Here is a 23,853-nt window from a genome sequence, read left to right as displayed (position 1 = left end):
AATTGAACTTTGAGCAATAGTCCCCCCAACCTGAAGGTCAGAGGATCGATTCCCACTCAGAAGTATGAAAGTGGTGTGTGCATGAATGATTGGTGTTAGTCAGAGCGGGTGATGGTGCAGATTGGTAGCCTCACTTCTGTCTGTCCCTGGGCAGCTGTGGCTACAATAGGAGCTTGCCAGCACAAGTATGGTGTGAATGAATAAGGACTACATTTTAGTGCCTTGAGGGGCTTCAACAGGCCTGTAAAACCTATTACGAATGTAAAGCATCATTATTATTAATTTTTACTTTAAATAATTCACAGTATAATCATCCATCCATTTTCTAGCACTTTCTCTTGGGCTGGATCGTGAAGGCTGCCATCTGAGCTGAGATGCCCCGCACTTCCCTTTGCACAGACACTTTTTCCATCTCCTCTGGGGGGGACCTAGGCTTTCCCAGGTCAGCTAAAAGACATCGTCCCTCCAGAATGTCCTCAGTCTTCCCCAGGGCCTCCTTCCAGTTTGACATGCCCAGAATACCTCCCCATGGATGTGTCCAGGAGGCATTCAAAACAGATGCCTGAGCCACCTCACCTGACTCCTCTCTATGTGGAGGAGAAGTGGCTTTTGTCTGAGCTCCGCTGTTCTTCCAGCCATTACCCAAAGCTCATGACCATTGGTGACAGTAGGAGCATAGATTGAGGGGTAAATCAAGAGTTTGTCACAGAAAAAAATCATACGGGATTTGATGAAGGTGGTAGAACTTCAGAACATTAAGGAGGCTACTTTCTCATGGAGTATGACCCATGACCACACATTGTCCACACTGTGAACTTGTTGTTTTGCCTGGAATGTTCTGCAGTATGGCATTAACCATATCTATCTTGCATTTAGTCAATTACTCAATTGTTCAAGGTGTTTTATTGCTGAAAAATACATTGAAGATCATGCATACTGTGAGTAGGTTTGCCTCCTTAAAGATCTGGCCTGTAACTGGCCAGCTGGCATCATATGCTTGTCTCCATGGAGATGATAGCAGTTTAATGCTACGCTGTGGAACATTCTAGGTAAAGCAATTACATCTTCATGGAAACAAGCAGGTGGCAGGCCCTACAATTAAAATGATATAGTGGCTCACTCCAACTCCAAACCTGTTTTGACGAGGAAATAACACTGTAGCCATCCATCAATGCAGCAGTTATGTGTTAATGGCTAGGATTCTTGTCAGGAGTACCTAGCTGGAGAATTAGCCACTCTGCCATGCCAGCAACCAAAGCAGCCAAATTCTTGCACCGGCTGCCCCTGCTCCTACAAGCGAGTGCCCAGGACAAACATTACCTCTCCCCTCACTCTGCCAACCTCGTCCCAGGGCACACCCCCATCTCAGTGCCAGCCAAGCAGGAGCTCGTAAGAGTAATGACCCGTGCCTCCAACCATTTTAGGCACCCGCTCTCATTTGGAGGGTTGTCAGGTTGGACCGTGCCAACTGACTCTGATCCTCCAGTGAGTGTTCTCTGTGTGCCCACCAAATGTCCGCCACCACTAACCCGACCAGAAGCAGCCAGGAGTGGGCAGAGAGGAGCTGGCCAGAGGGGGGAGGTGGGAGTGGGGTGAGGGGCAGAGCATCAATGTCCACTGTAAACAATCCAATTAGACCCCTCAGCAGCATCTGCGGGCAAAAAGCAATTGCAGACACAGTTATTAAATGGGAAGTGCACTGTAAAAAAAAGTCAATAATGTTTTATGAAATGTTAAATAAGCATTTATGTTGAAACTTTTAGTAAGCTATAGTTTTATGACATTTGTATTTAGGCCTTGATTATTTGACCTTAAAGGTGCATTATATAGCTTTTTCTATGAATATGCTATTGCTATTGTTCCACATTATGGCGTTATACATGTTTGTCACATTTTTCAAATGGGATTGAGGAGATCCTCAAAGTATTCCTTCCTCAATCCCACCATCACGAGACTGGGGACCTGGAGGTGGACTCTTCCATCACCCTGGCTGAAGTCACCGAGGTGGTTGGCAGAGATCCATCCCAAGTACCTCAAGTCTCTGGATGTTGTGGGGCTGTCTTGGCTGACATGTCTCTGCAACATCACATGGCGGTCGGGGACAGTGCCACTGGACTGGCAGACCGGGGTGGTGGTCCCTCTGTATAAGAAGGGAGACCGGAGGATGTGTTCCATTTACAGGGGAATCACACTCATCAGCCTTCCCAATAAGGACTATTCCAGGGTACTGGAGAGGAGAATTCAACCGATAGTCAATCCTCGGATTCAGGAGGAGCAGAGTGGTTTTCATCCCGGTTGTGGAACACTGGACCAGCTCTATACTCTCCATCGGGTGCTCGACCGCTCGTGGGAGTTTGCCCAACCAGTCCACATGTATTTTGTGGATCTGGACAAGGCATTCGACCGTGTCCCTCGTGGTGTCCTTTGGGGGTGCTTCGGGAGTATGGGGTCCGGGGCTCTTTGCTAAGAGCTGTCCGGTCCCTGTATGACCGGAGCATGAGCTGTGTTCGTATTGCTGGCAGTAAGTCAGACCTGTTCCCCGGTGCATGTTGGTCTCCGCCAGGGCTGCCCTTTGTCATCAGTTCTGTTCATTATATTTATGGACAGAGGTTCTAGGCGCAGCCAGGGGCCGGAGGGGGTCCGTTTTGCGAACCACAGGATCTCATCTCTGCTGTTTTCAGATGATGTTGTCCTGGTGGCTTCATCGAGCCAGGACCTGCAGCAGGCACTGGGGCGGTTTGCAGCTGAGTGTGAAGTGGCTGGAATGAGAATCAGCTCCTCCAAATCCGAGGCCATGGTTCTCGACCGGAAAAAGGTGGTTTGCCCTCTCCAGGTGGATGGTGAATCGCTGCCTCAAGTGGAGGAGTTCAAGTATCTCGGAGTCTTGTTCACAAGTGACAGAAGGATGGAGCGTGAGATTGACAGGCAGATTGGTGCAGCGTTAGCAGTGATGCAATTGCTGTATCAGTCCGTTGTTGGAAAGAAGGAGCTGAGCCGGAAGGTAAAGCTCTCAATTTACCGGTCACTCCACATTCCTGCCCTCACCTATGGTCATGAGCTCTGGGTATTGACTGAAAGGACAAGATTGCGGATACAAGCGGCCAAAATGGGTTTCCTCCGCAGAGTGGCCGGGCATACCCTTAGGGATAGGGTAAGGAGCTCGGTCACACGGGAGGAGCTCGGAGTAGACCCCCTGCTCCTACACGTGAGAGTAACCAGTTGAGGTGGCTCGGGCATCTGCTCAGGATGCCTCCTGGACACCTCCATAGGGAGGTGTTTTGGGCATGTCCCATCAGGAGGAGGCCCCAAGGAAGACCCAGGATATTCTGGAGGGACTATGTCTCTTGTCCCACCGGAGGAGCTGGAGGATGTGTCCGGGGTGAGGGAAGTCTGGGAGCCCCTGGTTAGACTGCTGCCACCGTGATGGATGGATGGATTTATTCAAATGGTAAATTGTCACATTTATATAGTGCTTTTCCACCTTCAAGGTGCTCAAAGAGTATCAATGAACCACTCACTCGCATTCACACACACATACACCAGTGTACACAGTGTCTTGCCAAAGGACACAACCTGTGGATCTTACCACTCTACCAGTGATGTTTATGTCAAGAGTGGGATTCGAAACACCACCTTCAGGTAGGTGTGGGTGTGTGTGTGTGCGTGTGTGTGTGTGGGTGTGGGGGTGGGTGTGTGTGTGTGTGGGTGTGTGTGCGCGTGTGTGTATCTGTTGGGTTGCCCAAAAAGCTGACTGGATTGGCACATGGACATTTTATTGTTTTGTTTTTTTAGATTGCCCTTTTTAACCTTAGCTCTTTTAACACACTAATGTATTCTATCTTGGGCATCTGTCATATTTAATTATAATACATATTTATCCCTTGTTTTTATTGGGAGCACCAGCTTGTTCTCACCTTTGTTGTTTTCCTTTTTACCCAAAAACTTTTATTCACATCACCTGCTATCTGTTTCCATAGAGATAAATATAAGTTTAATGCCTTACTGTGGAACATTCCATTCAAAGCAATAACATGTCAATATGAGCAGGTGGCGATATGAGCAGGTGTTGAAACCTTCACCAAAAAAGTTACATAGTGCACCTTTAAAAGGTTACTTTAAAAAGCAACTATAAGTAAGATTTTGAACATTTGTGTCCCCAGATACACGGTAAACATCAAATCAAGTAGAGCTCTTACTGGTAACAGTTGTAAAGTTGATTTATTCTTAATTACAGAATGGAGATGGAAACGGAATGGAAATACAGAATTAATAACATTGGAGATGAGGTTCAAGAGCAGAATGAGCCTCATATGAGTCTAGCATTTGAGTTTCCAGTTTCAATGGTGAAACCCAGTTGTCTTAATCCATTAATGCCCATTTTTTCCCAGAGATGAAATTATGAACTTCATGTGTCATTCGTAGTACTTTTGGCATAATCTAGTATTATTTTTTTATGGAAAATGTCAAAAAAAAAAAAAAGAGTATGCATGAAAAAGTGAGTATTATCGTGGGATAATACTTTGTATTGTGAATTAAAGGTACCACAATAGATTTATGTAAAAATGCTCTCTATTTTGACTTGATAGTGACACATTTATTTTTAATGACATTTTAACATTAAGTATTATCTGACAGATGTTCACATAATACAGTGCAATAATCATAATCATTTCTGAGAAAGTCTTGGATGTTCCTCAAACTTGTCCCAATAGCAGGCTGGGAACCTTAGATGTTCTTCAGACATGTCTATCTTTTACCTAGAGAACCCTGGATGTTGTTCAGATTTCTTTGTAGGTTCTAAAGGACTTTGAAAAACATCCAAGGTCCTCTCCCTGGTATTGGGACATGCCTGTGGAACATCTAAGGTCCTGTACCTGGTATTGTGGTATTCAGACACGCCTGTGGAACATCCAGACTTGTCCCTATAGTAGCTAGAGGACCTTTGATGTTCTTCAGACATGTCCATCATGCACATACAGTAGACGGAGCACTGCTGTGAGCCTGTCAAACACTGTAGATTCTCTACACAACTGTCTCACCTGTGCAGCCGGAGCTCACCCAAATGTTGTTATCTTTATGTTTGATTTTGTCACATTTGACAGCATTAAGTCAGAAAGTTGAGTTGTTTTACAGCACTTGCCTGTGTTTGTGTCTGCTGTGTTTTTGACACTTGGTTGAGTTTTATCATTTGATTGAAGCATGTATCTGAACAGGGGCGCGGGTGGCCAGATCATTTGCAACATTTCTCATCAGTTCACACAGTTCTTGGGTTCTGTCTCAGAACATCTGACACAGCTCTCATTCAGAATTATATATGATCGATGAATACAGCTTGTTCTTTCAATACTATAGGTCTATTCTCATGTGGACGTTGGTCCAAACAGTGTTACTTTCAATATAGAAATTCAGGACAGCAAAAAAACCTACAATTCGTGAGCACCTAAAATCTAACAGCAAATGATTTTATACATGAATCAAACAGGGAAGAGAGACAATAGAGACATCCCACATACAGTATATATCCAGTGAGATGCAAAGGTCTTATGTAAAGCACACAGGCATTACAAAATCACTGATGTACTTGCTATTCCAACATCTTTGTTTTCTTCAGCACACACACATTTACTGCACAAAAAAATGTGCAGTAAAAAAAATAAATTAAAAAAAAAAAAAAAAAAAAATATATATATATATATATATATATATATATATATATATATATATATATATATTTTTTTTTTTTTTTTAAATTTATTTATTTTTTTTACTGCACATTTTTTTACTGCACATTCTAATCAGCAATTGATGATGTGTACTTTCATTTCTAATTATTTAGTTTTTGCACATAATAAAATACTTTTCCAGCCCAGACTGCACTAAACCAGTTATTCTCTGTGGTCACTCAGAGCAGAAGGCTTCTGAGTTGCAAAAGAACGAAAGAGCACAGAAAAACACATGACCAAAGTTTTCATGGGAAAATCTTGGGTTCTGGGAGATGATTGATCACTTTTGAAATGTAAAATTGCATTCTACTCAGATATTTTTTTTAGGAAAACAAAAGTTCTGTTTTTCGGATTTTGCGTGAGCTGTTTTGCAAATTTTCAACACTCAAGTGTGTGAAAAGGATGGACAAAAAACTGCAGTCATGTGAATCAGATGTGAGAGTGGCAGCACATTGGTTAAAACTTTCTAAAGAGCTGTCTGAATGCTTGGATACTGTAAAGTGGAAAAACTTTGATCTGGCTTTGAGCCAAGTGGAATGGGTGTGACTGTGGGAATGGGAGTGACATAGTTCCAGTGAAATCTGTATGCTCATTGCTTATTGCTTTTTCTTTTGAAATGTTTAGTCATAGATACACAGATCAATGCATGTAGCTTACCGGATACCCGCCTCTTGGTCAGATAGTTGTAATGAGACCTGCTTCTCTGTCGACCTGCAGAGGCAATGTAGGCTTGGAATTTAAACTTCGCTCTGATCTGAATCGCCACTACCTAAACCCCAGCACCTGCAGCCAGTCACGAATCAGTGAGTGAATTTTTTACAGGTTCTGAGCTATCAGATGAGGCAAGACCTGTCCATACTGACCGTATCCCACCCTGCCAATTTTAAATGCCTTTATCTAAACCACGTTTTTTTTGTGGCGACATGTCTGATTAAGCAGGAATCCCATTCATTTCAAGGGAGAATTTGGGGAACAATATGATGCTAAAATCTGATGTAAAGTAGGTTGATTTGTGTAAAATATTCAATGTTTATGTGCACAAACAAGTTAACAATGCATCGATTATCTTGGAGGCTTTAAAATGGTTTTGTATATATCCCTATAGAACTTATTTGCTGTCAAGATTGGCAAGATGTGTGCTCTATATGCAATTTAAGGCACTGACAACCCAGATTCCGTTGTGATTTAAAGAGCACAGGCTAGATACATTTCCTTAAGCAGAATTAAAATGTGCCTGTGTGTGTTGGTTTTTTTTACTAGCCTATCTTGAAACAATTAGGCAACCAACAAGTCGTCCACCATTTATCTAATTAAAAAGGCAAACTGAATGCAATTTTACATGGTGTGGAACTTGCAGCCTGAGCGCTCCCCCTAGCGGCCGTCCTGTGTCCCTGTCGGCCGGTGCTCTCTCCTCTATCACCGCCCGGAGGAGCTGCTGTCTGCCCCGCTCATGTCTGGCTTCCCAGCCCGCTGGCTGCGTACCTTCCTCGGTCACACACACGGCCCACGTCGGTCGGACTTCCTCGGGCTCCGCTCCAGGCTACGTTTACTTTTATGGTGTGCTACTACCTACAGCTGTATTTTCATGAACTTTACTGGATTTTTCTTCGGAAGACCTACCCGAAAACTCCGCCTGAAACTTTTCCACAGTATTGTCTCATCTCTCCGGGGGGATATTGTTCCTGGCGCGGTCAAACAAAGATGGACTCCCGGGAGATAAGCTAACCGGGCTAAATGTAGTTTTGTTTCTTTTATTACAGGTGTTTTGAAACGAAACGACGCGGGGATTTCGCCTGATATAATGAACTAAACTTTCTTCTAACGGTTCCCCCCAACGTCTCGCCTCGTCATGTCGGGAGTGGTCCGCAGTCTGAGCCGCTGCCTGCTCCCGGCCGAGGCGAGCCAAGAGCCGGGCAGCAGCAAAGAGAGGAGCCGGGAGAGGGACCGGGAGAAGGACGCGGCCAAGAGGGAGCGCGAGGCGAAGCGGAGGAGCCGGGAGATAGACGCCATGCTCGCCCGGGAGAGGAGAGCTGTGCGTCGGCTTGTCAAGATTCTTCTGCTGGGGGCCGGGGAGAGCGGAAAGTCGACTTTTCTCAAACAAATGCGGATCATAAACGGACAAGAGTTTGATCAAAAGGCACTACTGGATTTCCGGGACACTATTTATGACAATATACTCAAGGTAAGTGTGAAGGTGCAGGCCTGTTATAGCCTACTTATGTTTAGTTATGGGGGCTGTAAGTTTGGTCAGCCTACTTGAACCATTTCTTAAGAAGATAATCAAAGTAACACAAAAATACCAGTGTTTATGGTTAAAAAATACTTTAAAAAAAAGAACAGAAATTTGGCAGCAACTACCTGCAAATTATTTACATCTATATACAGTTTTAATGGTTAAAATAGGGTTAAATTAACATCTCTGATCTGATCTGTTGATACACACTTGATAGACTTTTATTGGGCTATTATGTTTTACCGTGGAACTCTTTTGCAATTAAAGCTGTAATACCTACAGGACTATAACTGATTGGTTGGATCACTTTGGCTTACATTTTTGTGGACCATTGATGGCTGCTGCTTATCGTCAAGTTCAAGCCAGGCGTATGCAATGGCATAAAAGTGGGCTTATTCCATGTGTTTTGTTTATGTTAAACTGATACTGTCCTTATCAAGATCTTGTTTGACTTTGGACAAACCTGTGTTATGAAAAAGGATGGTTTAGCGGTGGAAGGTTGCATGTTGGCACATCTGTCCGCCTCAGGGCATCAGTAGTAAGTAGCTGGTGGCCACAAAAGTGTTACAGAACCAATTCATGATGTAATCCAGATTCTGGCCTTTTGTAACCTTTTTAAAACATGGTATAGCTGGTATATTGCTGGGTTTCAGATGACATCACAACAATCAGCCAATAATATTGTATCATTCTGGTGTGAGGAAACACTCCAAAGTTCTTGTTGTTGTTTATTTTCTGAGCACAAGGGCCATAACCCACACCAAAACAAGCACAAAACAGCGGTCTCAGTTCAGCAGAGCCACTCTCCTAACTGACCTGTAATTGACAATAGCAATAGCAAATAGCAGTAACTTGTCGGTATAGCAACCAAGTGTCACATACAAAAAGTTACATTAACAACAACACAAAAGGTGACAATCCTAGGCCTGTCAAAATAAATACTATATCAACTTATCATTTTTGGAGGTCAGTATTTGTCGTTTGTACTTTTTCTTTGTACTTTTAGGGAACTTTTTGTTATTTTTCTGTTCTACAATTAGATTTGAACTGTAGAGGATTGAATAAATAACTTCTAGGACACATTATAGATATAAAGTAACTACTTAAGTGTTTAATTCTGCAATTTATTGACATTCGTGGTTAGGATTATTGAGTCAGTGGCATAAATTAGTTTATCGTTTATTGTGTATATTTTCTTCAGCAATATATTGTACTTCAAAATTTGTTATCCTGACAGGCCTAGTCAACCCTGAACTAAACACAAAATATCAGATCATTACAAAAGGAGAGGATTTTATTCAAAATCGACTTTTTGGAGCTTTCTACCATGTTTTAATGTTGTTTCCTCATCAGAAACATGCCTGAAGAGGTTTAGATGTCATCTTGCCCGTGCCCTATTCAAACTCTCCTTGTTAGCGGTAAGATTCTGTCCAGTGCTCAGTCTACAAGCCAACATCATGTGCGATGACGGTGATATGATGTGCTGCAGTTTAACTAACAGCACACACACTGATTGTGTTGTGGTAGCGCTTTGAAGGTGGAATGACTTTGCACGGAAAGCAACGGGAGGGCAGACTCAGACATTGACTGTTTTCGGTAAATACAGCATTTTCAAAACAATTAATGGTAACATGGTGATCTAAATATTTTTTGTGTTAGTAATTTGTAGCCCATAGAAGTAAAATGCCACCTAATACAAATGGACGGCAGCTAAAATGAATAATGATAAAATACATATGTTTGTTTGCATTTTATCATTATTAGTAGTCACTGATAGAAATGAGCAGGATTTTTTAACCTTTTGTTCATGGCAAAGTACAATTTAATCAATAGCAAAATGGCTCTTGCCCTCCATCTGAGAGTATAACGTCATTACCTTTTATAATCTGAAAACCTCCAATAAACAGGCGTGAAAAGTTTCATAACCATGATCCTGTAGTTAGTCTTATATGTCCATTTATTTGGATTGGAACACTGGCAGTCGACAGCCGGGGCATTTTTATTTTTTTTTATTGTAAAGTATGTTATTATAGAAAAGGCCTAGTAATACAATATAATATTCAACTGCTATGCCCTTTTAGTCAAAGAAAAAGGCAATTCAAAGTCATTGTAAATAGGAAAGTACAATAATGTCATGTTATGCTTGATAACTGAATTGAATTGATTGTATTCTTGTTGATGCCACTTTTGAGGCTCAGACACAGGGCTGCTTGTTGACACAGGGCATATTTCTGTCCCAGTGTGTTTGGTGCGTCTTTGTTTTGTGCCGTGGCTGGGCCTCCTTCACCAGCTAACAATATCAGACTATTCCTGAGGGATGAGCACATCCGGCTGAGTGCCCACAGCCCGACAGGGCCGATAAAGCTGCTCTGCATACACCAGTGCAGGCAGCAGCTCCACCAACAAGACAGCCTGCCTCTGCCAGACTATACAAGACACAGACATACAATAATAGGGCCATGAAAATATGTGCTCAGAAAGATAAAAGTGGAATTCTAACTAGGGCTGCGCCATTTTGGAAGAATAGTGAATTGTGATATTTCTGACAAACATTGTAACTGTGGTTAGATTTGCAACTTATGTTTTAATAATAGAAGTCTGTTCAAAGTCCACATTTTAAAAGCATCCAGGAGAAATTAAAAGACATCACGTTTCAGAACAGATCTAAACTACATGGTTAGCAGTTAATATATAGAATAAAATTCTCCACTAAAATGTTTTGTTAACTGCAGAAAATTGTCAAAACAAAAAAGATCTGGACTGGACTGTAATGTTACAGCTATATATTATATTGAAATGTGATCATTGTGGGAGAAATAAAATAAATTTTCTTCCAGACAAAGCAATATGAACTTAAACTTAAAACTTGAAATTGGATTCATTGATTTAATTGATTTTTATTTTTTTTTTATTTATTTATTTATTTATTTTTTGCCCACTTGTGGAGGAAATTATGGTACTTTAAAAATTCCATCCATTCAAATTGTAATTTTGCTTCGATTTATCATTAATTTTGCAGCCTCAATTCAAACTGACTGTATTGTTTCTAGCCAGGCATACAGTATTCTTGCAACTCAAACCATCAACTCAAAAATGCATTAATCAGATCCATTATTACGTTTCGTACTTTGTTTAGTCTTGCAGGCTAAACCAAAGCAAGCTTTGGCAAATGATTTCTATAATTTACTATCAAAAATAGTTGGAAACACAAAAATATACCACACAAATGAAGGTGTGAGGAATATAATCATCACTAATAAAAAAAACAAAACACTGCATGTAATATAGTCCATAATTTAACTCAGAAATAATTCATGTAAAATGTCAAAAGGTTTAAGTTTTGAATAATGTGTCTTTTTGTTCGGTACAGTGCATGTTATTGAGCACACATGAGATACATGGTATAAACATGTGCCGCATTGTAGTTTCCATCGCTTGTTCCGCATTCTCTCACAAAAGCATTTGTCAACATGTCGAGGCTAGTTGGGTGAAGTGTCTTGCACAAGGACACAACAGTACACCACTGATCCTCTTCCGTCTCTCCCTTCCCAGTCCGACCCTGCTTGGCTTCGGGCATCTGGCATTCTCAAGGTGGAATGGCAGTTCTATATACGACCAGTCAAAAGTTTGGGCACACTTTTTCTTTTTAGCTATTTCTTATTTTTTATTTACATTGTAGATTCTCATTGAATGCATCAAAACTGTGAATGATCAGATATGGAATATAATGAACAAAACATAAACTCAAAATACCGTGTTTTCACCTTCCCCTTTCCCCTTTGCTTTTCACTCTTGGCATTTCTTGGCCTCTACAAAGCACACAGGTCTGTGTAGTGAGGACCATTTCAGGTGACATAATTCATAAGTTCACTGAGCAAAGGTTTGCGGCACTGTCAACAAAACAAAGGGAGGCTATTTTGAAATGGCTTTCATTATATATTTACTTTCAATTCCAAATCCACTTTAATTATGTAACTGACAAAACAGTTTCCAAGGTGCTGCAGAGATAAACAATAAAAGGTATGAATGCATATGCAGGTATGAAAGTCTGCTCCAGTTTCCAAAGTAAATTTACCATTCATTTTTCCCATAGATATTTCAAAAAAACTCAAATATCCATAACGTGGTTGATTTAAGTCCAAAAAGCATGTTTAAAACTCACAATTCAGCAAAATGTTTTAAATAAGTCAAATATACATTCATTAATATTGACAGTGATACCTTTTTCTCTTGTATGTGGCCAGTTTTATGAAATGAAACCTGACGTAAAATAACACATTTCTAATGTCTCATTCAAAACACTTCAAGTAAGTAATCAGACCAGCTCAGAATGTCCTATTTTCACCCTTGTTTGTCATGCCTTAAGTGGGCAGAACATTTTCCCCACATAGTGCTCTCAAGTCCCAGTATGGGGCTGATTGCAACAGGAAGGACATTCAGTCCAAAAACCTGACAAATCACAGTATGACCACTTTGTTGACCACTGTCAAAAAGGGAGCAATTCAAAGTTTGCCAAAAAGGTGACTTCTTATCACAGTAGGGCTGAACAATTTGGGGAAAATATCAAACTGTGATTTTTCTGTCAAGCATTATGCTTGCATTTATGTTACGGTTGCTATTTATGTTTTAAAACAGAACTAAGTCAGAGCTCCCCCTGCAACTCCTTACAGACCTGTGTTTTTTTTTCTATTATTTTCTTTTCTTATTGAAATAAAGCCATATAATCACATTCAAACCTGTAACTTAGCCAAATGCCTATTATCAAACCAATGGAAGTAGAATAGCATTATATGGCTGTATTTTTTATTACATGTTTGTGTAAAAACACAAACATGTAGTAAAAATCACATTAACAAAACTTTGTTTTGTAAAAAATAATAACAGAATCATCATAATAGTCATCATAAGATCATTTTGTGGGCCTTGCTAGGGATTTTAAAGGTCCTATATTACGCAATATTGACTTTTTAAAAAATGCTAAAATGTTGTTACCTCCTCAAAAACATACCCAGAGTTGTTTTTTGTTTCAATCACACGTTTGAACAACCCTGCATTATTAATTTGTCTACATCCCCAACGCTCAAAGTGCTCTATTCCACCTTGTGATGTCATGAAGCTGTAATTTCAAGTTATCAGCTGTCTGTTACTTTTTAGGTCAGTAGAGATTGGGAATTCCAGAGCTGAAATCATCCAAATGATTCTAGTGAAGGTGTATGGGGCATAAAAAAAAGCAGTGGAGCATTTCCCGAACAGCATTATCCATATGAGAAAGGAACTCAGCCTAAACATGCAGGATGTGTGTGTTAAACATATGTGACTTTATAACATAGATCAAAAAATGGTGCAATATGGGCCCTTTTAAAAGGCAAATATCGATTATCGACTACAGCAGGCAAAATATCAGATATTGTATCAGCTCCAAAAGTTCATATCAGTCCATCTCTAAGCAAAATCACCAGTCATTCCCATATCTCTTGCTAACTCAACTGATAAAAACGTTTACAGCCCTACTATGAGAACTACCAGGCGCACTTACAGGAAGACGAGCAGACGACAACACTAGTGTAGGAAGCGCTCAGTGAGGCATTGATATGTTGTGTAAGAGTGTTCTGATTTGTTGTGACTCAGAGCCAGTTGAGTACATCTCCAGGACTGCACACATGAACTGTATATGTGAGGTGGATTATGGGCACTTGAGTCTTTATAAAACAGTCTGGAGCAGTTTGTTGTGTTTTTAATGACGACGGCTCTTACTAATGCTGACAGTCATTTTATGTGAACTGAGTTGAGTGGAGAATGTGATTTGAAGCACAAAGGAATGCTGATGAGTGAAGTGACTAGTTCTCATGTGTTTGGTGAGCAAGCTACTTAGAGACAATTACAAATGTGAAATGTCCCAATGGACTTGAGCTATGTTTGTTTTAATTTTCATTTCATTATTAATTATTTTAGTTCAGTACTGACACATATTTTGCATAATCGTTCAGCGTGATCTCACACCTGTTAGCATATTAGCTATCAATATTGTTTAGCTTGTTTTGATTTAGATCTGAGGAGTTGTTACAAATGAGAGATAAATTATTGTCTTCTTAACAAAAACTGTCTCTTTAACTCTCCTCTCAATAGAACATTGTACTTTTATAACACCATGAGGTCTTATATCTGTTCTGAGACAGCTAAAGATCTTTCTAAACTATTCAGGAAAGGCTCCTTTCTGTCCTGTTTATTTTTATTTTTCATCAGTACTTGTTCAAATGAGTATCTGGTTTCAGTACTAGTTTTAGTATCGATTCATTTGTGGTTTTTGATATTTTTGACAACCCTAATGTCTCAATTTAAGTTTTAAAATCAAATAAAATCTACATTTAAAGACATTTCTTAATATAATAACACAATCTAAAATAAAGATTGATCTATATGAGGGGGAAAAGTCTTTACATTGTTGTCTGTGTAATCCCTCTGTAGGCCAGGTATGATCCATAGGAAAAGAAAAATTCAATTTGGTCAACTGGAAAAAAATGGATCATCAGATACCATCAGTACACTGCAAGATTAACCGCAATAGAATTAAAATCACAGTTTGAATAAACACAATTGGCAGAATCGTTCAACCCTAATACTGAGCAAGAAGTGTTAGACACTAACATGTAAAACTTCAGTCACTTCCATTGTTGACCAGATGTTAAGAGTTAATAACAAGAAATAACAAAATATAGAGAGACAGCTGTGCCTGGTGTTGGTTTGTCTAATCAGTGAGAATCCGACCTCCCAGAGCGATCACTCCACATGTTTCCCTTCAAACAGGCCCATAAGTCCCGCTCCAAAGCCGTGCTCCAAAGCCCTCAATGTTTACAAGAGCTCACAGCGGTCTATGGTGTTGGCTAACACGCTACACTAAAGATTTACCTCAGAAAACTTACATAAAGTCTGTTGAATACGCATGTTTGTGGGTTATCAAGGAACATAGGTTCATTTCAACTTTAACAGACACAGACCAATGAATGAGACTTTGTGAATAATTAAAAGTGAACTGTGGTTAGCAATGCATTGGAAAGGGATGAAGGCTTTGTACATCTATCTCAGCAAAGTATAAATGCAGGTAGGGATGGGTGATATATAAAGCTGTGTTGGTGCTAAAGCTAAAAGCTAGTTCATCCCTTCAGTCAGAGCGCTCGAGTCTTGAGCCGACGCATGTACAGACTTTATGCACTACTCACTAGAGGAGAGGCAGAAATTCTTTAACCATGACAGTGAAAAATGAATCTGTGATCTGTACTTCAAAGATAAATGCTTGTGCATACATTTGTGGGCCTTGTTATGGAGTTTTTGAGCAATTGGCCTTGCTGATACAGATACTTAGCTTTTAAATCCATATCGGCCCATCCCTAGATGCAGGTGTTGGTGATGAAGAGGAGAAGATAGAGATAATGAAGAGGCTGATGGTTTTGCTCCTGCAGTGGAGACATTAGGAATAATTCATTGTATGAATATATAATTTCAATATTGCCAATACTCTTGGAGTCCATCTCAGTTGCATCCTGCATTTATCATTTTAATTATGGTACTACTTAGCCACCCCACAGCATTCCTGGAACACTGTAATGAGGTATTGGGGACAAAGAGTCTAATTATTGGAATAGCCTTCCTTCTTCTGACAGTAAAAGGATGTCCAACATCAGCCACTTTCAAATGCAGAGGAGGGGTTGGGTCTGGAGCTATATGGAACCATGCGATTGGTATCCACCCTTCAAACTCCGCCCTGCATCTAGGCGTTTGTAATCAGAAATGCCTGGCTGTAATCAGGGCAGTCTTGTGTGACGTCACCAATTTTTGTACATTTTTATACAGTTTTGACCAAGAAACTGCAAATGTAGCTAGTTTGATTAGTATTGTCTGTTGTTTGTCCTTTTTTGGCAGTTTTAGTGCAAAGTATTCAAACACCATATTCACAGTTTAGTAGCAAAAAAGTAGATGTAGTGCTTAGATCCACTTTAAATCTGTACTACACTAGATGAATCCTCCAATCTGACGACCATCATTTTTGACAAAGCTAGAAATTCCAGTAGACTTTGTTATGGTAAAACAAACTGTGAAACCTGAAGCATATGCTAACATTCCTACACCCGTCTCCCTTTGTGTCTCTCTCCCCAGGGCATGCGGGTGCTGGTGGACGCCCGTGACAAACTGGGCATCAGTTGGCAGAGCTGTGAGAATGAGAAGCAGGGCATGTTGGTGATGTCGTGGGAAGGCCGAGTGGGCACGACGGGGGTGGAGCCTGGAGAGTTCCAGTTGTACGTGATGGCTCTGAACGCGCTATGGGCCGACACCGGGATACAGGAGGCCTACTGCAGACGCTCCGAGTTCCAACTAGTGAGTACGGTCACACTCAAATGCATAGGATTCATTCTTTTTGCAGTTCAAGAAGGGGTGTTTTATGGGGTTTTAACATGTTTAGATCGCCATGTTGCCTTCTATTGTTTTGAAAATGCTATATTCCCCGAGAGCAAGATATTACTATGTTTTATAAATTCTCCTTTGAGTTCGTTCTGCCTTTGCTCCTCGCGGTAAGTCACTCCCCCTTTAGAGCGCTATCACAACACAGTCAGAGTTCATTCCACTTATAAAACTACTGCACATTGCATGTGAATTCACAAGTTGTTGTGTAGAGTTTTGTATCATACTTGTGCATACTTTTATGGAGAAATGTTGTGTGGGAGCATGGATGACGTAGGATTATGGGCTGAACATTTCACGGAATCTTGCCGCGAACTGTAAGGAGGGGTTCAAATAGGGCTCCGAGGACATAGCTAAAATACTCAAACACGCATGGATGACATCTAAAACCTTCAGGCATGTTTCTGATTTTTAAAAACCCTCTCAAAAAATTACAAAAAAGTACAAACAGTAAATCAATATAATAATTATTGTGACAGGCCTAATTGTTGTAAACATAGGATTAACATAAACCCAAATATTAAACACAGCCTAACAGCAGCCATTGCCGTTATCCTGTAAACATCTGCTTGTTCTCTGCAGACATGTTTGTATTAGTGGCTAACCGTTCTTGGCTGTCAGGCAAAGTGATCAGCAAACATTTGGTTCAGTTTAAGCCCTGAGTCAGTTACCATCAGCCGCAAATCTATGTCCCCTGTATATTGGCTGAGGCAGCTGTTTTATTTGGCCGTTAGGGGAAGTGAGGCAGCAGTGGATGTGTGTGCAGAGTTTAAACCTGACCCCTGGCCTCTCCGTGTATCTGTGACGTGTGCGCGCAGATACAGGGCCTTTCAGTGTGTGAGTGCAGGTCTATCGCGGTGATAAAGGCAGGGAGCTGAAGTGGAATACAGTGGAATAAGATATGGGGCAGTGGAGAAACACTATTTTAAACAAAGGAAAGAAGTTTTAGTCATATGTCAGTAGGTCTTTAGTTGTTTAGTCGATTAAGCATTCAGTGGTGTATTAGTCAACTAAAGATTAGATTAGAGGGATTTTTAAGGGACAGCAGTAGAAAGGAGTTGGCGAGTGAGTGAGTTAGCTGGAGATTTGTTTTTTAGTGTTTATACAGAAAAATACAACTTCTAATTCACAGTCTTTAGTTTGGTTGTTTTTGCATGAACTCCCTTGCAGGTTTAGTCTTGTGAGTGCAGTTTGGGTCAGATACATAGAGATACAGAATAGTTAATAATAGATTTGCGAGCCTTTGTCAAAACCCCCTTTTTTAGCTGGATCAGAATGCTTAAATGTGCCAAGCATGTTGTTGTTGTGTCTCTGGGCAAGACACTTAATGGCTGGGGGCAGAAAGCCGGACTGGGCAGTATGATAATATGAAATTAGGCCTGTGTGATAGGCAAAAAAATGCATCACAATTATTGTCTTAAAAACACATCAATATATATTTCCTGAATGTAAACAATATAGACATTGAATTGTTGCTATTTAAAACGTAAAAAGTTAAATTTCTTCTTCCAAAATCTGAAATCATCTCAACACCACTGATTTTACTGACTGAGAATTGGCTGGAGATCCCTCAATTAAAAAGTCCCCCAACTGATCATTGATAATTAGAAATTAGTAATACTTTGTCTTGATTAAAAGTGTATTAATTTCACAGCCCTATATAAAATTGAGATGTTGACCCAGTTACGATCTGCCCATGTTTACAGATGGGCAGTGTTGAGTTTTTCTTTTTAATTTTGCTATATACTGAAACCACCATGCTCTTGACTGAGTGACAGGTGGATGTAGCCAATCACAAGGAAGGCCAAGTGCACAAAAAATAAGGGAGACGGCATGGATTAAAAGTGCTCAAAAGTATATTTAATTGCAAATAAAGGATTAAACAGCGATGCAGAAAAGTAAGGAATGGAGTTGTGAGTTTGTTGTTGGTATTAGTGGTGTTGTGTGGTGCATATAGTGGAATGAAAGCAGTGTGCGTGCGTGTCAATAAACTATATGTAGATTAGACTTTCTCATAATCCCAAAACTGGAGGTGCTGCAGTGCCAAACCCCACCTTCTGTTTCAGTAATATCCATCTATAAAAAAACATACTCTTATGGGCTTTCTCAGTACAGAGGGCAAAGAGAAACCAGCTGATAAATCTGTTATCTAAATGCAAATGCTATGTATTATAGTTATTGTAGAGATGGTTGATTCACAGAAAGATGCTAGTGCAACAGTATGCAAACTGAGTGCTATGGCATAACCTTTTGCTTTCATCTTCTAAACAAAAACAAAACAGCAGCCAATGTACTTGAGTCCATCAGTGGAATATTGATTGTGGTGAGTAGAGCAACACACAACAAAACATGCGTCTAAAGTTTCAGAGCGAGCCTCTTCTAAATAATCCGGTTTCACTGATAAGGGATTTAGTGAAAATTGTGGACCACGGCTTCTTCCTGGCACTCCATATACAGGCTATATTTGGATTTTAGGAAGCATAATTGTATGTCCCTCTGGGTTGCCACACTGTGTTTTTTTGCGCTTTAATAGGCGCATAGCTGAAAATGAAAATGAAGAGACATTTTCTGTAGACTAAACCTGTCATAAACTTTGGTGTATAGTATTTTATATATAGCTGGGCAGCGAATACAATTTTTCATTGCAAGCTTAAATTGCAGTTAACTATGATTTTTTTGCATGTAGTTCTGTATTTTACCATTTAGGCCTAGATATACTGCAGTATTCACCCGGTTTTGACTTTGTGCCAGATACATTGAACAATCACATCCAAATTATTTTAAAAATAAGTCACAAAAATAATAATAAAAGGTTCAGCATTAGCCTAGTTTATTATTTCTCTAATGCCTATGTTCAAATTTTGGATTGGATTGTTATTTAACCTTTATTTAAAGGTTGTCCCGTGTAGTCTGCTGCTCCTTTCTTTTCACTATGACCCTGAAAAAAGGCTGGCAGAGTCCTGCTTTAGTCCTGCTTTAGTCCTGCTTTAGTCCTGCTTTAGTCCTGCTTTAGTCCTGCTTTAGTCCTGCTTTAGTCCTGCTTTAGTCCTGCTTTAGTCCTGCTTTAGTCCTGCTTTAGTCCTGCTTTAGTCCTGCTTTAGTCCTGCTTTAGTCCTGCTTTAGTCCTGCTTTAGTCCTGCTTTAGTCCTGCTTTAGTCCTACTCTAGTCCTGCTTTAGTCCTGATTCAATCCTGATTCAGATCTGGTAATCAGTCCTCCTATTTAGTTCTCGTTCAGTCCTGGTTCAGTCCTGGTTCAGTTCTGGTGCAACCCTAATTCAAACAAGCTCACTGGTTACTAAACACGTGAGAGGTGAATATCTCTGTAGTTTTCAAAGTAAACACTGATAGATTGCTGCTCCTCTGCACGCATATTTAATCATGTATTTGGCGTCACTCTTGGTTTACAGATTTTAGTGGGCCTTTTCTCACTGATCACTGACTCTTTTTGGATAGTTTAAAAACTGAGATGGAGCTTGTATCACGTGTATCAGGTCTGTAACGTGACCTTCCTTAACGCACGTCAAAATAATGAATCAGTTACATCGAGATTTTCATAAACAGACATGACTTATTTACTTTATGTATCGTATTTATTTTAATTTAAGTTTGCTTTAGGTTTTCAACAACTGCTTGGATTTACATGGCCACTCAATACTATATGTGACACATGGCTCACAAACCAACAAAGAAACAAGAAAACTGATTTTTAAAACAGTATTCCATAGTGTAACCACTACCTGCTTATTCTTTGAAATAAATATACTTGTTTTTATGCATCATAAACAAGTCAATCATTTATCCAAATGAGCTACAAAACTGAAGTGTGAATTATAAGAAAAATTGCGGCGATATATTGATACAGTTGCCCTGACATAAGGTTACTTTATTAATCCCTTGTGAGGGAAATTCACTCTCTGCATTTGACCCATCCTTCAGCCAGGGGAAACCTGTCTGGCTCACGTGGGATTTAAACCTGGAACCTTGTTGAAGTGAAGCACATGTGCTACCCAGTCAACCACTGTAAAATTGATGCTGTTTTCCCAAATGAAACTGCACAAATTTTAAATGTGCTGGCAATATTTTCAAGCCATCCATATTTTAGCAGTTGTAGGCGCTGTACCTGATTTTACTTTAAAATTGACTAGTTCTGTTTTTCATGTTTTTAAGATTGCACTGCTCCAATGCTATTCACCATGCTGAATTTACAAGGGCTCACAACTTTGAGACCAGTGTGAAGTTTTGCCATGACAGTAAATTTAGCAACAACTAGCATGCTAATGCACACTTCTTGATTATCAACCAGTAAAATGCTTCATAATTAGATACAGACAGCACACAGCTGACATATTTTAACCTCAAGAGCTGCTATGCAATTGGAGATATACTGATATTAGTATTGAATATCACTGCAAGTACTGAAAAATTAGCACAATAACGGTTTAAGTGATCATGGAACGCGATCTGGCAAATTTTTGGACATTAAACTGGGTGTAATAAGACTATTTACAGGCTGATTCTGGCCTAGAACGTTTCATGTTTGAATTTTTATTCATACAAAGCTGTTCAGCAGTTATTTTAAGAATAATGGTTGCATAAGTGTTTTAAGGAAATAATTGCCATTTTCCAGCCCAGAATGGTATCGGCTAATATCAGGTACCGTCAAAGTATCAGTATCTGAACTGAAAAAGCTGGATATATCAATATATCTGTACAGGGTCAAGACAAATCTTTCTCAAATACATGGAAAAAATCGGGTACAGGGTCTTTAAGTTTTGCTCAGTTTGTCAAAACAAAAAACTGAGAGAATGCGTATTCTTTCACTCTTAAGCCTGTGTACACAAGTAAAAGTGCTGAGTTAGACCCTGCAGCTTGCGTTTCTATGTTCCCCAGATCCCAGACCACAGAGATCTTTCCCACTGCTAGTCTGGAGCAATGCCACGGAGAGGGAATCGGGCCCAGGAGGGGGGATGGGAGGCCCCAGCAGCACACTGCAGACACTCGGCCAAACAAAGATAGGGAGAGGGAAAATGAGCCCGGAGCAGGCACATAATATGCAGAGGCAGCCTTGTTTACCACCAGGCCTATCCACGTTTCCACCACACCCAGATAACACGCTGTCTGATGGAGGGATAAACATGAAGGATCCTCCCAGTCTCAACAGGAGAGCAAGGGGCAATCGCACAGACCAGTGAGGATACAAGGGGTAAAAATGTGTGTAGTCCCTCAGTCATCCAGGTCTGATCCATTGTAAAAGCCAAAGCTAAATCTGTCAACTGGACAAAACGGTGTAGATCCGAAGAAGCAGCTTGAATGAGCAGCAAAGCGTCTTCACTCCTACAAAGTTTTGTCCAGTTGATTTAACTTTGGCTTTTACTATAGAGCTGCATTTTACAATTAAAGAGTGGGTATTATGCAAAATCGATTTTTGAGTTCCTACCATGTTATAATGCATCAAAAAGATGCCTGAAGAGGTTTTAGGTACGTGTTTTAGTAACTGAGAAAACTCTCCAGGGCCCTATTATTAAAAAAAATCAGTCTGGTCCCTACGCCCTCCATCGTGTCACGAATTAGAATTAAACATGATCATGTTTTTTTGTTTGTTTTTTTAGTGATTTATGTGAAATGAAGAAGCTCATTGGTTGCCCATCATTTTGAATGAAAGTGCATTTCTCTCATCTCAGATTAAAGAGTTTTGTGAGTTACTCATCGATTCTGCAGAAATCTGCAATGTTTTTTCGGTCCTCCCTTTCCCTTATGTTTGTCTTCCTAAGCAGCCATATTTGTTTTGATGCTGACTGACTATGCATGTCTCTGATCGGTTAATCCACCTGTCAATCACACCCATCTGAATTCAGAGATTCACTAGCGACCAAACTCATATCCTCAAAGTATTGAGGAAGTGTCTCTTCTGGATCTCAGGCAAGCAAATCTCTACTAATGGTATGAAATTCTGTTAGTAGAAAGTTCTATCTTCATGCCAATATTCTTACATAATTGTTAATACATCAAAGAGACTATTTAAGAATAATAATCTGAATAATCTGAGTTTGACCACATGCACATGAACTCAACACATGATCTCTTTATAGAATTTCAGAAAGCCTTTATAACCTTGGACTTGTGCTTTAGGGATAAGTGACCTCCTGCACTGTGTTCAGACAGTTTCCAAAGAATCCAGGTCAGGCCTTTCACTGAGGCAAACGTGTATGTATTTCATGTACAAAGACTTATCTTATTTTAATTGACTGAAGCAGGTGAGGTGTGTTGTCACTTGTCCTGGTTTGACCCAGTTTTAAGCCTTGTTTAGGTCTGATGTAGAGTTAGTTCAGTTCTCCAAAGCTACATATACACTGAACGCGACTCGTGCAAATGATTTCTATGTTAACCTTATGTAGAAGTGCATTGACGTGTGATTAAAGCGCTGCATCACGGGCACTGCAAAGCGTATTTTGAATTTCAGGCGAATCGAGCACCACAAATGAGGCAAATGGGGGTTCATGAGTGAACAAGTGTGAACAATGAGCACCGTTTAGCACAGAGCAGAGCAGCCAGTGCTAAGAGGGAAGGTCCAACATGCTCCAAGTCTAGACGTGGTACAATCACGAAGCCTAAATTTAAACAAATTATTCTGCGCCAATTGATCATCTACTTGTCAAATACAAAATGCCAAGTCAAAATCTTTTTCATCATAAAGTGCATGTTTGTCAGTGAAACCCTGAGTTGTATGTCAATGTGCAATGATGGATCATGTCTGTGTGGCCTCTTTGGTCTAATCACAACAGTCTTTTTGTTTGCTTAAGTCAAATTTTTAGATAGCCCAGGCCTGTCATTTCTGTGTGTTTAAGATCCTTTAAATATTGCATATAGTTTAAGCACATCTTTCAGGTTACTGAGTAGTGTGTGTATCTATCCCTATAGATTTGAAGACATCAAACATTAAAACTAAAATTTGTAAAAAATACTGTTTCACATTGTGAATGCTCAAATTTATAAATAATACTATTTTGTTCCTATATTCAAGTGTAGGCCCAAGTTATCTGACACCTATCACATTTATATGAAACTCATTCTAACTAGAAAAGGTTTACAGGCAAAAACATAATTACCATTTAGAGCCTCTCCTGTGTTCTGTGCACTAAGGATTTCCATAATCTTTAATTTAATTCCATCAGCTCCATAAACCTTTCACACATATAGAAGAATATTTTTTACCAACAAACCATGTACATATTGCTGCAAATTGTTTGTAGTCTTATAACTTTGGTCAAGTGTTGGAGAGGGCACTGCAGCCACTCCAACACGCCGTTGAAGTGCCCCGTGTTTCTATGTTCCCTGCTACCGGTGTCCCCCACCCGGTACCGCAGTTCCCCGGGCTATACTCTGGGCCATTCACAAAGAATATAATCCACTCAGGTGTAGAGGCTTCAGGTGTGTTGTCTCC

At 40.1% G+C, this 23,853-nt stretch overlaps 1 protein-coding gene across 1 annotated transcript in view; it reads left to right on the top strand.

Annotated features, from left to right (window-relative positions):
- Positions 1-7,161: 7,161 nt before the first annotated feature.
- gna12a (guanine nucleotide binding protein (G protein) alpha 12a) overlaps positions 7,162-23,853 on the top strand; it is a 33,370-nt gene continuing 16,678 nt past the window's right edge. Inside the window, exons 1-2 of the mRNA XM_033968307.2 lie at positions 7,162-7,905; positions 16,108-16,326. Of these exons, the coding sequence (XP_033824198.1) occupies positions 7,573-7,905; positions 16,108-16,326 (552 nt within the window). The 5' untranslated portion in view covers positions 7,162-7,572. The remainder of the gene's footprint in view (positions 7,906-16,107; positions 16,327-23,853) is intronic.

Source organism: Periophthalmus magnuspinnatus, chromosome 1, assembly GCF_009829125.3.
Source record: "Periophthalmus magnuspinnatus isolate fPerMag1 chromosome 1, fPerMag1.2.pri, whole genome shotgun sequence".
In the NCBI taxonomy this organism is placed as follows: Eukaryota; Metazoa; Chordata; class Actinopteri; order Gobiiformes; family Gobiidae; genus Periophthalmus; species Periophthalmus magnuspinnatus.
The sequence above is the reverse complement of the archived record's forward strand: the minus strand, read 5'-3'. Positions and strand labels throughout refer to the sequence as shown.